This window comes from Megachile rotundata, chromosome 10 (assembly GCF_050947335.1).
Source record: "Megachile rotundata isolate GNS110a chromosome 10, iyMegRotu1, whole genome shotgun sequence".
NCBI classification, from domain to species: domain Eukaryota; kingdom Metazoa; phylum Arthropoda; class Insecta; order Hymenoptera; family Megachilidae; genus Megachile; species Megachile rotundata.
The window spans coordinates 3,361,613-3,376,563 of NC_134992.1; the positions used below are offsets into that span (position 1 = coordinate 3,361,613).

Below are 14,951 nucleotides of genomic sequence, written 5' to 3' on the forward strand. Positions count from 1 at the left end.
GAAAATCTGAGGATTTGCAAATTTGGAAATTGATGAATTTTCGTATGTTAGATTTAAACATTTGGAAATTTGGAAATTAGGAAATTTGGAAATTTGAAAATTTGGAAATTTAGAAATTTGGAAATTTAGGAGTTTAAAAATGTAGAAATTTAGATTTTATCATATCTGTAAGATGTTATCTGTTTTATAGATTGAAATAAGACAGATACTATCCTAATTAATGATTCAAATATTAAGAATCTAAAGAAAAATTCATGTTTATGGTGAAAAATGTTTATCGCATATATGTACGTCATGTAGTATTAAAATCGTAGTCACGTAAACGTTCCTATTCGTCGACGTGAGGTTGCAACTTACAAGTAAACCTACCCAAGTGTCACTCTCCGATTTTGATGAAATTTGGATATGTTATAGTACATTGAAAATTAGGGGACACGTATTTTTTTTTATCTGCGGTAAAACATATTTAGGGTATGAAACAACCCCCCAAAGTGTGAGGGTAAAATGGAAAAATTGTGATATTTTCGAGATCAGTGAAGCAATCTTGATGATTTTTGGTATGAAAGTATCTTTCGATAGAAGACAAAAATTGGCCTAGGTATGTTAGAAGGGGAGTGAAAATTAGGGGGTGAAATACCCTAAAGCGACCAATTTTTTGCTGCAAAAAAATCAGTTTTGATCTGATCGAAATAAAATCTATTAAAACTTGAAGAGGAAAGTTAATTAGGGAACACGTATTTTTTTTCTTTTTTATTACATAAATATTTGGGACGTAAATACTCCTAAATTACCGCGCTCGTTTGGCACTACGCATGAAACGCCTTGCAAAACTGTATCTCCTAACTGTTCGATCTTTTTAATATATCGGTTTTTTACGTTACTGAATGGAAATCTGAAATCAAAATTCAATATAACGGATCCATTATGGCGGACGAAAACTCGAAAACCTACTTACATGGACTGTATTTGTGATATGCGATTTTCAAAATATAATACAATTTCTGACATTCATTGTTAGGTATGTAAGGTGCATCAAGCGTGTTAAGAACATATTGTAAATATATTGTTTATAACAAAATTGTTTGAACAAAGGAATTAATAAAGTATGTGATCAATGTTTCCATAAACATTTTTTGCATACGATGAATGCTGTCATCAGATTTTAAAAAATTTCATTTTTAAGCTACATTGTTCAAACAATTTTGTTATAAACAATATATTTACAATATGTTCTTAACACGCTTGATGCACCTTACATACCTAACAATGAATGTCAGAAATTGTATTATATTTTGAAAATCGCATATCACAAATACAGTCCATGTAAGTAGGTTTTCGAGTTTTCGTCCGCCATAATGGATCCGTTATATTGAATTTTGATTTCAGATTTCCATTCAGTAACGTAAAAAACCGATATATTAAAAAGATCGAACAGTTAGGAGATACAGTTTTGCAAGGCGTTTCATGCGTAGTGCCAAACGAGCGCGGTAATTTAGGAGTATTTACGTCCCAAATATTTATGTAATAAAAAAGAAAAAAAATACGTGTTCCCTAATTAACTTTCCTCTTCAAGTTTTAATAGATTTTATTTCGATCAGATCAAAACTGATTTTTTTGCAGCAAAAAATTGGTCGCTTTAGGGTATTTCACCCCCTAATTTTCACTCCCCTTCTAACATACCTAGGCCAATTTTTGTCTTCTATCGAAAGATACTTTCATACCAAAAATCATCAAGATTGCTTCACTGATCTCGAAAATATCACAATTTTTCCATTTTACCCTCACACTTTGGGGGGTTGTTTCATACCCTAAATATGTTTTACCGCAGATAAAAAAAAATACGTGTCCCCTAATTTTCAATGTACTATAACATATCCAAATTTCATCAAAATCGGAGAGTGACACTTGGGTAGGTTTACTTGTTAGTGGAAGCTAAAGAGATACAATTTTTCCAGTGAGCATTCGCATATATGTGTCTAAAGTCTCCAGTAGGAGAATTATGATGCTTTCAAATATATGTAAAATGTATACCCAAAACGTTTAGCAATAACGATAAAAGTACACATATATAAATTTGTTAGTATTGCTTTGCACTTATTTCCTGTGTGCTTATGTTGAATATTTTACCTACGTTGACTTGTACAGTACTGATGAATTTCCAAACCTATTTTTCTCAAAAACGAAGTTGTATGAGCAAATTTGATTTCACATTTTTAAATAATTTCACATAGAATCACCTCGTTTCCGATTACATGACATCTTGTATGTATAGTAAGTGACTAAATTATTAGTTTAGTAATGCTATTGATTCATGATATACTAATAACCTGTAATGTATGACATAGATAGTAAGTAATGTGTTAACACATAAATCTCATTTCCACGTACAAAGTGGATGTTGAATGTGACTTTATGTTAAGTATTCTATATTTTGGGGCTCTATTAGGGATTAGACGAAAATCTCGACTTCAATTTAAAAGAGGAACCTGAAGTAACTTTCAAATAATATATTTTTTTAGAACTATTTTCAGGAAATGATTCGATAAAATTTTTGTTTAAATATTATTTACTATAAATTCTTGCTGGTAAACATAATTTGTCAACTTGCAAAACAGGAATTTATGAAAGTTTTATGATGACAGTTCGCCGACTACGCATCGGAGTTATTTATCAGTATGCAGCATAGCACCTTCTGTATTCACCTGAAGTATAAAATGAAAGTTGTTTTATTTTTATTATACATATAATTATGCCCTGAAAAAACCTACTTGACTACAGAAAAATGTTACATTGAAGAAAATGTGAAGGTTTAAAAAATAAGTTGCGTATTTGTAAAAAAAATTCGGTATTAATTTTGCAATAACGGTATTTAAATGAAGAATGTTAAACATACAGAAATTCTATTTGAAATACATATTCATCTAGTGGAATATAACTCCGATGCTTAGAACTGTCATTATAAATTTTTTCTATACACCTATTTTGTGATGTGACAAATTTTGTTTATTAATACGAATATATGTACAGCAAAATATAGTTCTGAATATAATATATGTAGAAGTTACTTAAACCTCCCTCTCCATTAGCAGCCTACTTGGTGGGTGTAGAATTTTCACGCATTTAGAATTGTAAACAGAAAAGAATGAGTAAAAAAGAAATATTAAACAATTATATTTTCTGACATAACATAAGTGTTCTATTTTAACTTTTAACTACATATATTATCGTTAAAAAATAATACATTCTAACACAAGATGCAATATATACTGCATATTTGTAAACACAATATTGTAGTGTTATATTGTCAAAATAATAATATTTTGGCGTTGTATTACAAAAATGATATATTGTGACATTACAATAGAAATTGTTCTATCCCATTGGTAAAAGTTATAAAATCCGGAATTTTTTGTTCGAGTATAATATTTGACTACCTACTGCATATACAATAATTGTGTATAATGTATCATTCTGTCATGTCATGAATTTAGTCGCAAGCCGATAAAACAATAAGCTGTTCTGATGCACATGTAAGAATATCAAGTTTTCCGGAGTCTTCAAATTCTTACTTCACGTAATGTTATAACGAAAAATTTTTAGTGACTTTTGCGTAAAAATATGCGCCGAAAGAATTTCCCCGTAAGACCCAAGCGTAGGAGGAGAAGAATAATACCGAACATAGGTAAGTAAAAATGCCATGGTAATTTGAGCTTTTAATGTTCTAAAAAATTTTGTAAAATTAAGTAAAGATGTTGGAATGATGTCAACGTTTAAGGAAATTAATAAGTGTGTAATAAATACTTTAAAAACCGTCGGTACATCAATATTTTTACATATTTAATTTGCACATTTACTTATTTATCAGGTATGGAACGTTCAGAGACTTAATGTAACTTATAACCTGTATTTTGTATGAATTTTAATAACATTCTATTTTAGATACTTAACACATCACTCAATAAGTCCCCGGTTTGACACATATATAGCGACACTGGTGACAGACCCACGTTATTTTCGAATAATACTAACTTTCAAACAGTACGTGTCAAAATTTCATGGTATTCTGACCGATAGTTTAGAAGTTACAGTCAGTTTAGTACCCGCACTTTCGTAATTTTGAAGACAATGGATAGAAAGGAATTTCGTGTGTTGATTAAACACTGTTTTTTAATCGGAAAAAATACTGTTGAAGCCACAAAGTGACTTGATAAGCATTATAGGGACTCTGCACCAGGGAAATCAACTATCATTGACTGGTATGCTGAATTTAAATGCCGTCGTACAAGCACCGATGATGCTGAATGCTCTGGTTGCCCCAAATCAGCAGTTGTTCCGGAAAACATAAAAAATGTCCACAAAATAGATTTAAAAGACCGTAAACTTAAGTTGCGTGAGATAGCTGATGCCTTGAAGATATCAGAAGGTAGTGTCTTCACAATTTTGCATGAAAATTTGGGCATGTGCAAATTGCTTCCAAAGTGGGTGCCGCGTTTGCTGTTTCACGAAGGCAATGCGCCGTGTCACAAGTCGATGAACACGATGGTTCAATTGAACGAATTACGTTCTGAATTGTTTCCCCACACACCGTACTCCCCAGATTTGGACCCCAACGACTACTGGCTCTTTGCAGACATGAAAAAAATGCTCCACGGAAAGAAATTTGGCTCAAATGAAGAAGTGATTGCGGAAACTGAGACTTATTTTGGGGGCAAAGACAAATCGTTTTATATAAAGGGAATTGAAAAGTTAGAGGAGCGTTGGAATCAATGTATCACACTGGAAGGAAAGTATATTGATGATTAAAGTGGAATTTCTAAAAAAAAATTTGTTTTTCTTAGTTAGACCGGAGACTTATTGAGTGACGTGTTATACTATAAATAAGCTGCATTCTTAAAACAAGCTATGAATATAACTTACTCAACATATAAAATAAGTTATATTAATATTTTAATATGTTAAATAATTCTGAAGAGGAGAGTATCGTCATACAATTTTTAGCAGAATTGTATTTCTGTTACTTGAAGGTGCTTTCTCATTTGCACACAGAAAAAAATGTTTCCTTAAAAAATATTTTTTTAAGAATATATGAGATTAATTAGAATGGTATAGAAATAAGTATTTGTAGTATTCTATAATATTTGTTTATTTATGAAGTAAATGAATGTTATATTGGATATTCTCTATTTTACTCGAGGATATATTTGAATTGAAACAAATATTTAAATAAATATGAATAAAATTCCAATAAACCTAATAGAGATTAGCTATGAATATTTCATTTTGAGGTTATAATGAAACTCGTGACTACATTTCACTCCATCGCAGAATGTGAAATTTTATCTTATTTGTAAATATACATATACGATGATCCTTATATGGTAACGTTTATTATAGTTAATATCATTAAAGCCAATTAATTATAATCAGAGCTTATACTGATTTTTTACAATACTTATATACACTGTAGTGTTCCACCAGAAATATAGTCTGACATTTTAAATTTAGGTTGATGCTGCGTCGTTATTAAATGATGTGCAAGAAAAAATCACCAATTGTTATGTATCTTTCGTTACACAAATTCTTATGTAGTATTTCCGTATTTTACGTTCGCACAACAAATTTAGTAACAGGTTCGAATCTGAGTCAGGTTTTTTTCATTATTTATTTTGTTTTTATTACTATCTTTTATATTACCTGCATTAGGATAGATTTTTAAACGTGATATTGTTATACAGTAAAAACACTTTTTTTTTAATTATTTACTATACGTATAGAATCTTTACAAAGTAGATCAATTAATTTATTTAATTTATATTTCATATGTTTCTATAGAAAACGACACTGGAAATTTGTAAATTTTCATATTTTAAAGTGAATATAACTTTTTATATTAAAAATGTTATTTTTAATTTTACACAAGTTTTATATATGTATAGTAATCGTCAGACTTAGGTAATTTTGAAATTTAGAAATTTAGAAATTAGGGATATTTGGAATTTGGAATTTAGAAAGAGTTTGGGAATATTTTAAACGTAAAAATTAAGAGATATGGGACTTTTTTAAAATTTCGAAATTTCAAAATTTGAGGTTTTTAAAATTTAGAAATATAGAAATTTAGAAATTTAAAAATTGTTTAAATGTGAAAATCTAGAAATTTGGTAACGTGGGAATTCAAAAATTAACAAGTTTACATTTTTATCTTCAAAAAGCCATGTTTTTGCAAACCACAATTTAGAGAACACTTTGTATGTACGTAGTGTTACTTACTTCAGCTTTTTCGAAAAGTTTATCTCGACATGATTGCGACAGAATGATGCACATCCCTTGAATCATAAATCGTAAAAAGATGTTCGAAAAATCGTTTTGATAGATAGATATTTCGAATCTTTCTTCTGCGAAATGCGATGTCGACCAAGATAGCGGGAAATGTGCAACAAAGTGGCTGAAAGTACAAGCGTAGAATGGAAGAACTGAAAATTATGATGAAGGCGTGGGAGACGGGGACATAAGAGTGCTGATGCTGGTAGAAGGGTGTGAAACCGAAGTGGTCCCGTACTTTACGAAATGAGATACACCCACGCCTATAAAGAGACAACCACACCTATGTGTACGCGACATGTTGTCTCCGCGAGTTAAGGTTAGCATTGCAGTTGCGACTGAAATCGTCGAAAACCTTTCGATTCGACGCGCCCAGACAGAATAGTGTCTTTGTATTGTACATCGTGTGTATCACTGGTATTACTACAACAGTTTTATACTGCAATACAGTGATGAACAGATCAACTACCTACTGAATAGTGCTCAAGTACCTCCAAACAGCATCAGTACATATAGTGAAGGCAGTGATAAAGTGTAGAACAATGACAGTGGTACTCAAATCTTTTCAGTTCAGTAAAGTCGCAATATAAGTGAATCTTTCGGATCAGAAACTTTTACTCACGTATGTTGTATGTCTCTACATTCGCTGAGGTTTGTTGCACGTAGAAAAAAATAACGTTCGAGTAATCGAATGAAAACAAAGAATAACATATAATAAACAAAGAATCTTTTATCAAGGGATTCCTTATATCGAGGGATGCACTCTTATAAATTATTATAAGTGAATATGTTTCAAATTACATTGTGTGTGGTCACATTTTAATTAAAAAATGTTATATTCCGGATTTGCTGTACTGGAACTTCAAATTATTAAATTTAGAAATTTTGAGATTCGCGTAATTAAAAATTTTCGAAATATTAAATTCGAGAATTTCACAACCAACAGGTTTTCATATTGTCCAAGTTTGAAGTTTTCAAACTTTTAGCTTCCCAGTTTAACAATTTAGAAACTTCAAATTTCTTAATTTACGGATTATGAGTTTTGAGGTTAAAGACTTTTAAATATTTTACTGTGAAAATTTCAAACTTCCAAATGACGAAATTTGCGTACCTGAAAATTTAGAAATATGAAAATTGGAAATCAGGGCATTAAAAAATTTAGAAATAAGAGAACTTCAAAATTGAAAATTTGGAATGTGGAAAATTAAGAATTTGGAAATTTATAACAATATTTTATTCATTATATGAAACTATACAGTCGTATAGTGTATGGATAATATTTACTTAATTTTTATATTTAAAATAATTTCTTTTTAAATATATTGCAAAATTTCCCAATCTCAATTTTCCAATTTTTCAATTTCACAATTTGTCAAGTTTCTAATTCCTCAAACTGCAAGTTCCAAAATTCTCAAATTTCTGTATTTATATAATCCCAGATTACCAAATTTGTAAATTCCCAAATTCCTGAATTTTCGAATTCCCGAATATCCATATTTCTGAGTTCCCAATTTATCGAATCCCCAAAGTATCGAATTTCAAAATTACTAAATTCTCAAATTTCGAATTTGTCAAAAGTAAAAATTTCCAGTTTATAAATTGTCCTTCTATTAAATATTATACTCTACTAAATAATAAAATTTGTACATTTTCAAATTTTTCAATTTCCAACATTCAAAATTTTTAAATTCGCAAATTCCCAAATATTGAAATTTCTGATTTTCAAAATACTACAAATATTTAAATTTCCAAGTTTTCAAGATGTTAAATTCTCAAACATATACAACATAGATATCCCCTTTTTATCTCCATGCTTTAGCACATAAATTCAGTAGTGTACTTTAATGTTTAATTAACATAGGGAGCCGTTTAACTGAAAAGTTAAATTTTAGTAAAATCCACTTCCTTTAACTAGAAATCTTATAAATCTACCACTTCTTCCCTTACTGTTACTCCTTTCTACTGTTCCGAAATTCAATATTGCTCTTACTATCAGTCTTTTGAATATAACAATTGCACTTTGAAATGTGTACCCTTCTCTTATTGGAAGCACAGAGGAGGTACCCGACTTTTATCATTTTCTTGAGGTACATTTCGATTAAGGTAATCCGCAAGAATTCCAGGTGAACGAACAAAATGATAATTCTGATCTGTTCACTTTCAAGAACTTTTCCCAAAGTGCCTATCTTCGTAAATCGAATTCTTTGCCCTACATTTTCGCTCTTTTTTCCATGTTACCTGAATCTTATCCAGGAGCACACTTCTGGGAATGGAATATTAAATGGCAGACGGGAATCGATAGCTCCCATATAGTTTAATATTTGGCATCGTATAAATACAATTGTGACATTGAAAACAAATTATTTTAAGAAACATTTTTTCATTGTTAACAAAATCTTTTCTCTAATAACTTCAAGTATAGAAAATATTCAAATCACATGTGGATATAGGAAATGATACGTAAATGATTGTAATTGTATAATTGAATTTGTCATTTTTTCTGCTATAAACATATTTTTTTATAAATACTTCAAAACTTTTTGGGTTCAATTGTTTTTGAAGATAGCGGTACGTATGAAAAAATTTTTCGATTATATCATCCGACAAGAAACACTTTGTACTTAAAGGTCTGAAAAATTGATTGTCTAGAATAATCCCATGCCAAAGGAATGTAAGCGATTTATTATCGTTATCCTATGTAGTATAAACATCGAATCTTCTAGATATAAGGATTTATGGGGCTTATTGCAATTTGTGCCACCTATTTACATAACACAATTTTATAAAATTGTTTCGAACATTCCATCAAAATCATCATAATAATAATTTTTATGATGAAAATTTGCATTTACACTCTTACACACAGTACAACAATAACAAAAATACATTTTTTATTTGTCTTAACGATACAGCAATATCTCTGATGCAGCTACCGAGGAAATCATATGTTAAAAGGTTAAAGATCGAACATTTGTGCTTTAATTATATTATATTTTTTTACGATGTTTCAACATGATATTGAATATTTTCAAAACCGCTAAGCAAACTTTGTATTATTCACACAAGTTTGAATTGAAAACAGATATTCAAAGCTGACAGTGTGATGATAAAATCAAAACAGAGCTTTAGGAGCAACGAAATCATGTCTTGCCAAATTGTGAGGATCATTTAAAACCTGAGATTTCTTGTACTTAAATTAATAGTAGAATTAAACTCATTAAATTTGCATAGGTAATTTTGTGCGTATAATTCCAAAACTAATAATTATAAACATTATAAAACCGAGAACTATATGAGTTATAGTTATTTAATAACGATTGTATGCATATTGTTATTTATCGTAGGAAATCTTATTTGCTTACGAAGTTCCATCAGACAATAGTAAATTTTAAAGTTGATCATTACTATCGTTTGATTAAATTGTGAAAGAAGAGGTTCACATATATTTGACTAGTTTGAGCCATACAAAAAATATTCAGGTATTAAATGATCTTCATAATTAGATTTTCTTCCATCTTTGGTTTATCTTGTTCTTCAAAAAATTGTATACTTATTTCTAGCTTAACTTTCCATGAATAATTCTGTTCAGTGATTTGAAAGAGACTAAATCACAATTTCGAGCGCCATCGTATACTGAATTTTGAATGATGAATCCATACACAATATTCTACATTATATTCTACTTTCATATACGAGGTGTGACACAAAAACAAAACGTGATTAATCCAATAAATACCTGTATCTTCAGAATCAGTTTTCCGTGACATTATCACCTGCAAAGTAGTCCTCTTCAGCATTCGGCGCTGCCATTGCTGGTAACAATTCTGGAACGAAGTTTTTGGAAGTCGGGAGATTCTCCGTTTCTGCCTAAACCTCTTCAACTGAGGTAAAATGGGTTTCGTTTAAGCAAAATTTAACTTTAGGAAATAAAATAAATAATGAGATACCCCGGGGTAATATTTTTGCTGGTCAGAAACTACTTGACAGACAGTGCCGTGTGAGCGGGTGCATTGTCCTGGTACAACAGCCATCCATCGCTCCACAACTGTGGCCTTTTTTCCTAATTTTTTCACTAAATCTTTTTAGTACTTCAATGTAATAGTGTTGGTTAACAGTCTGAGTTGGTTAACACTGGGAGCCACTCAATTATTACAATTCCATTAATATCGAATTTTGATTTTGACATGCGTGCTTTTTTGGGTTTTGGGGATCCTGGATACTTCCACTGCATCGACTGGCGCTTACTTTCTAGGTCATAAGTAAAAATCCATGTCTCATCACATGTTACAACAGATTTTAACAAATTTTACGAGAAACTTGATGTTTATTCGCTGTTCGGGTTTTACATTAGACATTTTTCCGGCAGAATGCAGTTGCACGTGTTTACTCAATGATGTAACACTCCCAAATGGCATGACGGATTAAATCGAAATTGGCAGCATGGATAGAGAATATGTGTGGGATGATGCCACTAAAACAGTTTTTGCCAACTGCATTGTTTTTTCAAACTACACACCTATTCTATTCAGAATCTGGCTATACAGAAGAAACAGAACTATACAGAACTTGGTGTATGGATTCGTCGGTCAAAACATTAATAAACAGATTGCACTCTTTTAAATATTACAGAACGTAGTAAAATTTTAAGCAGGTCCGATTCTCAGCATAGAGAACAAAATATTTGCAGTCCCTGGCCATCGAATTAGGATCACGTACGAAAATTTTACTTTTATGACTATCACATTATGTTATGTATAAAAAATTGTCTTAGGTCATGCAAAATTATTGCTAAATACGTTGATAACGGTATATACATAACAATTTTTTACTATCGTGATAAAGTGTGTGGGTAATGAATGATTAAGGGTCGTACGAGCGTTTACATTAGGCTCGAATAACGATAGTGCGAATAACGAAAATATCTGAAGCTTAAAAACCAGTCCACTACTCTCCATTCACATTATCTGAGTTGAAAAGGATTGCAGATATTTGGGAAAATAATGAAGATATAAAACTTGATCGAGAAATGTATACAGTGTATGCCGGAATGCATATTGCTGTCAGTAAAGCAAAGGGTGGAAATGCGAGATATTCAAGTAAGAATATTATGTATAATACTAGTATATCATATTAGTAGCTAATAAATTATGTTATAATAGTTTGAATAGGACTTTTAATTTTACGGAAAACGTAAAAAATTTATACTGAAAAATTATACTGGTCCTAATTCCAAGGCCAGGCACTGTATGTATCGAATATTTTAAGAGTTGACTTCCAAGCATTACGTTAATGATTATCAGGAGACAACGCAACAAAGTTAAATTCTCATCACTAAATCAATTTGTTTACATAATTTCCCTATGTTTATGATGTACAGAGCGGGCATACGTAATATCGAAAAAGGCGGAGGCCATACTTTCAACGGTTCTGGCTGACATACTAGAGGAATCGGTAGAAGATGCAAGAAACTTGGCGTTGTCCGCTGGAAAAAAAAGCATAACTCGCGAAGAAATGGAGATGTCATTGAAAAATCTCTGTCTGCGTCTGAGCACTTCACCCGCGAACAACATCCGATTTAATCCTTGGAACGACCCCGAAGATAACAACGACGAAAATAACAACACACTTAATTCGTCCAAGGTTGGTCGAAAGCAGAGTCGCGAATAATTAAAATTCTCTGTACACTCGGTTACTGGAGGAACCGGACCTCGTCGATAAACAAAATAGGTTGTTTCAGAAGGTTTGTTGTTGCAGCGACGTTGCATCCCATCGCGCTGTGACGGAGACCGCAGTCGCAAAGTAGAAACGATCTATCGAAATCTACGTTTCCTTCGGTAATCATGAGATACATACGACACAATGTACTTGTTCGCTTTTGGCAGAAAAAAAGACGGTTCTGACGGTGAACAGTCGTATATAAATTTACGTAAAACGATAACTCTTCCTTATGTGATTATTCATGTCGAATTCATACCGTTCTGTATTCGTAGAGAATAAATCATCTTTTAAATCAATATCGGTTGGATTTAAGTTGTCAGTGCTTTGAAACTTGGTGGAAAAGAATAGAAAGTTTGAGGACTTTTTATACACAATCTTACTGTATGGCTTTCTTTTATTTGGCGTGAAGAACTATTTTTTTTCATACTGAATTTCGTATACATTGGTGACGTTCCAATATCATTTTAAACAAATAGATAGAGTAATTAAAAATTAAAAGATTTAGAGGCTAAGAAATTCAGCAATTTAGAAATTTAAACATGGAAATTAGGAAGCTTAGGATTTTGAAAATTCTTAGAGTCAGGAGATTCCAAATTTGGAGAATAAGAAAAATATGAAAATTCGGTAGCTTCGAATTTTAATTTTTGAAAATAAGAAAATGTAATTTGGAAATTTGGAATCTTTTAAATTGAAGAATGTAGAAATGTAGAAATGTAGAAATTTAGATAATCAAAAAATTAGAAAATTAGAAATCTTAAATGTCTAAGTTGAGTAATTTCGTCTATCCAGTTCTGTTCAGAATTTATGTAAATAAATTAGTTTTTCATCGAAATAAGCAACAAATCAATTTACATTTTACTGACTAAAAGTTTGTATGACCTTAAAAAGTCAGATTTTGCTTAAACCTTGCATAATTATACTGGATACTAGATACAATAATTTTACGAACTCATACCGTGCATTTTGTCAAAATAAAATTTAAAATCTATAATTCAACATTTGGCGGTTCAACTAGTTATGGTAAGGAGGCTAGGAAAAATAAAGGAGAGGGAGAACGTTTTCTCCGGGGTCTGCTAGTGAACTCATGAGTAAGGCATCCTAGCAGGCCCTTGCCTTGACGCGTGGATATGAGGAACGGATGGACAGGAACTATATATATGAATAGGAAGGCTCTTTGAGTACTAGCGAGAAAGTCTAGGTCTCGATCCTATGCGCCGTCTAGTGGCGATGAGCGTGGGAGTGAAACCGCCACACACATTTATAAATTTTGCAGAGTGACAGTATAGTAACAAAAAAAAACACAATTTAAGTTAATAGAAATATAACATATTTGCAAATAGTCTTCGATAGAACATGATCTATTATAGATAGATTGTCAGTCATATTTTTTGCCTACTTAAACCTAACCTAACCTAACATTTTACCACAGACACTCTTTTAATTTGTTGTATTCATTCTTACAGTGTCAGTATACATTCAATCATTTTAGAGCAACGTAACTTAGTAAATCTATTGTAATTCCGTAAAAAATTGAATAGATTTATAAAACCGAGAGTTGTAAATTCGAGTCTTGTGGCAAAGTTCTACTTTTTTTAAATTTTTCTTTATTCAATCTATTCTCATTTACTTGCAGTTGCAATTAATTAAGCGATGATCAATGTAACACTATTTCTACCACGATTTTGTATATACCTATTTCGATCAAAAGGTGTCTTTTGATACCTATCCATTTGATTGCAAATAATTATCAAAACTATTAGGATTTCAAATTATCAGTTAAATATAGATAGTTTGAGTAATATATTTATTGATACATTGATGTGTTTTTATTAGAGATTATTTAATAAAGTTATAAATTCTAGCTTAATTCATCAAGAAATTAAATGGAAACGTTTGGTATTTGATTACATTTTTTTATTAAATTAAATTTGTGATTCTAATTTCATTATCTTAGAGAGATACATACAAAATGTACCATTCATTTAGAATAATTTGAATAATGTATATTATAGATACATTTGGAACATAATGCGTTGCAGCAATGTGCAACTTTTTTATATTTAACCTTTTCGTTATAATTTAAAAATATTCATTATTTCATCTCTTGTTTGTATTCACTTATCATTCATCCATTGAAAAATATTATTGTTTTAACCATTTCGTTGTGTATTGATTTTTCGACAATAAGCCGATTCATGTTAAAAACAAAGAATTAAATACCCAAATAACCATTTTTAACAAGTATTAAGCTTTAAATTGATATCACGTAAATATTAATTCATTATATTTTGGCATCATACAATTGCATTAAACTTTTGATGTTCTGAAATCAATGATTAAAAGGATTACGTCGTTCACAATCTAAAAATAGAATTTTTTTCACTGTAATTGTTAGGTATAACATGGAATAAGAAAGCATAAGTATTTATTTCCTGAATGTTTATTACAGAAATATTATGTACGTAACTATTATATTAGGTATCATATAATAAATGTGAATATATTATTAATTATTATATGTATATAAGTCGGTCTTAAGAAATAAAATACTACACGTTAACGTATTATTTTATAAAATTAAATACTAAGTAGATTTGGACGTCTTTAACCAAATATTTGCGGTACTTAAACAATATATTTTTAAAAGAAAAATAATCATAAAATTTGTCTGCTACAATTTGTACAAGCAACATTCAATTTACATCAAATTCTGTATGCACTGGAATTTTTTCTGATTATTAATTTACCTCACATGGAATCCTATGCATGTCATTTAATGTATGCCATTTAATTAATATCCAAATTATTTTCACAGCTTAAATATTAATGTCCTCAAAGTATAGTTTATACCGGCCTCAGATGAATCTTTTCATCATTAGTAAATGTTCTGGAATCATATAAATTAGTTGCTTATC

General features: G+C 30.4%; 1 protein-coding gene across 1 annotated transcript; it reads left to right on the forward strand.

The window, feature by feature from the left end:
* The first annotated feature begins 3,490 nt into the window (after positions 1–3,490).
* LOC105663557 (uncharacterized) lies at positions 3,491–12,332 on the forward strand. Its single transcript, XM_076536308.1, has 3 exons — positions 3,491–3,682; positions 11,696–11,958; positions 12,073–12,332. Exons 1-3 carry the CDS (start codon positions 3,619–3,621, stop codon positions 12,154–12,156), a joined length of 411 nt encoding a protein of 136 aa, XP_076392423.1. The 5' UTR covers positions 3,491–3,618; the 3' UTR covers positions 12,157–12,332.
* The last annotated feature ends 2,619 nt before the right edge of the window (positions 12,333–14,951 follow it).

Coding starts and splice junctions, on each gene's coding strand:
- LOC105663557 (XM_076536308.1), top strand. CDS start 3,619: ATGCGCCGAAAGAATTTCCCCGTAAGACCCAAGCGTAGGAGGAGAAGA. Junction 3,683..11,695: donor AAGAATAATACCGAACATAG/GTAAGTAAAAAT, acceptor TATGATGTACAG/AGCGGGCATACGTAATATCG. Junction 11,959..12,072: donor ACACACTTAATTCGTCCAAG/GTTGGTCGAAAG, acceptor TTGTTGTTGCAG/CGACGTTGCATCCCATCGCG.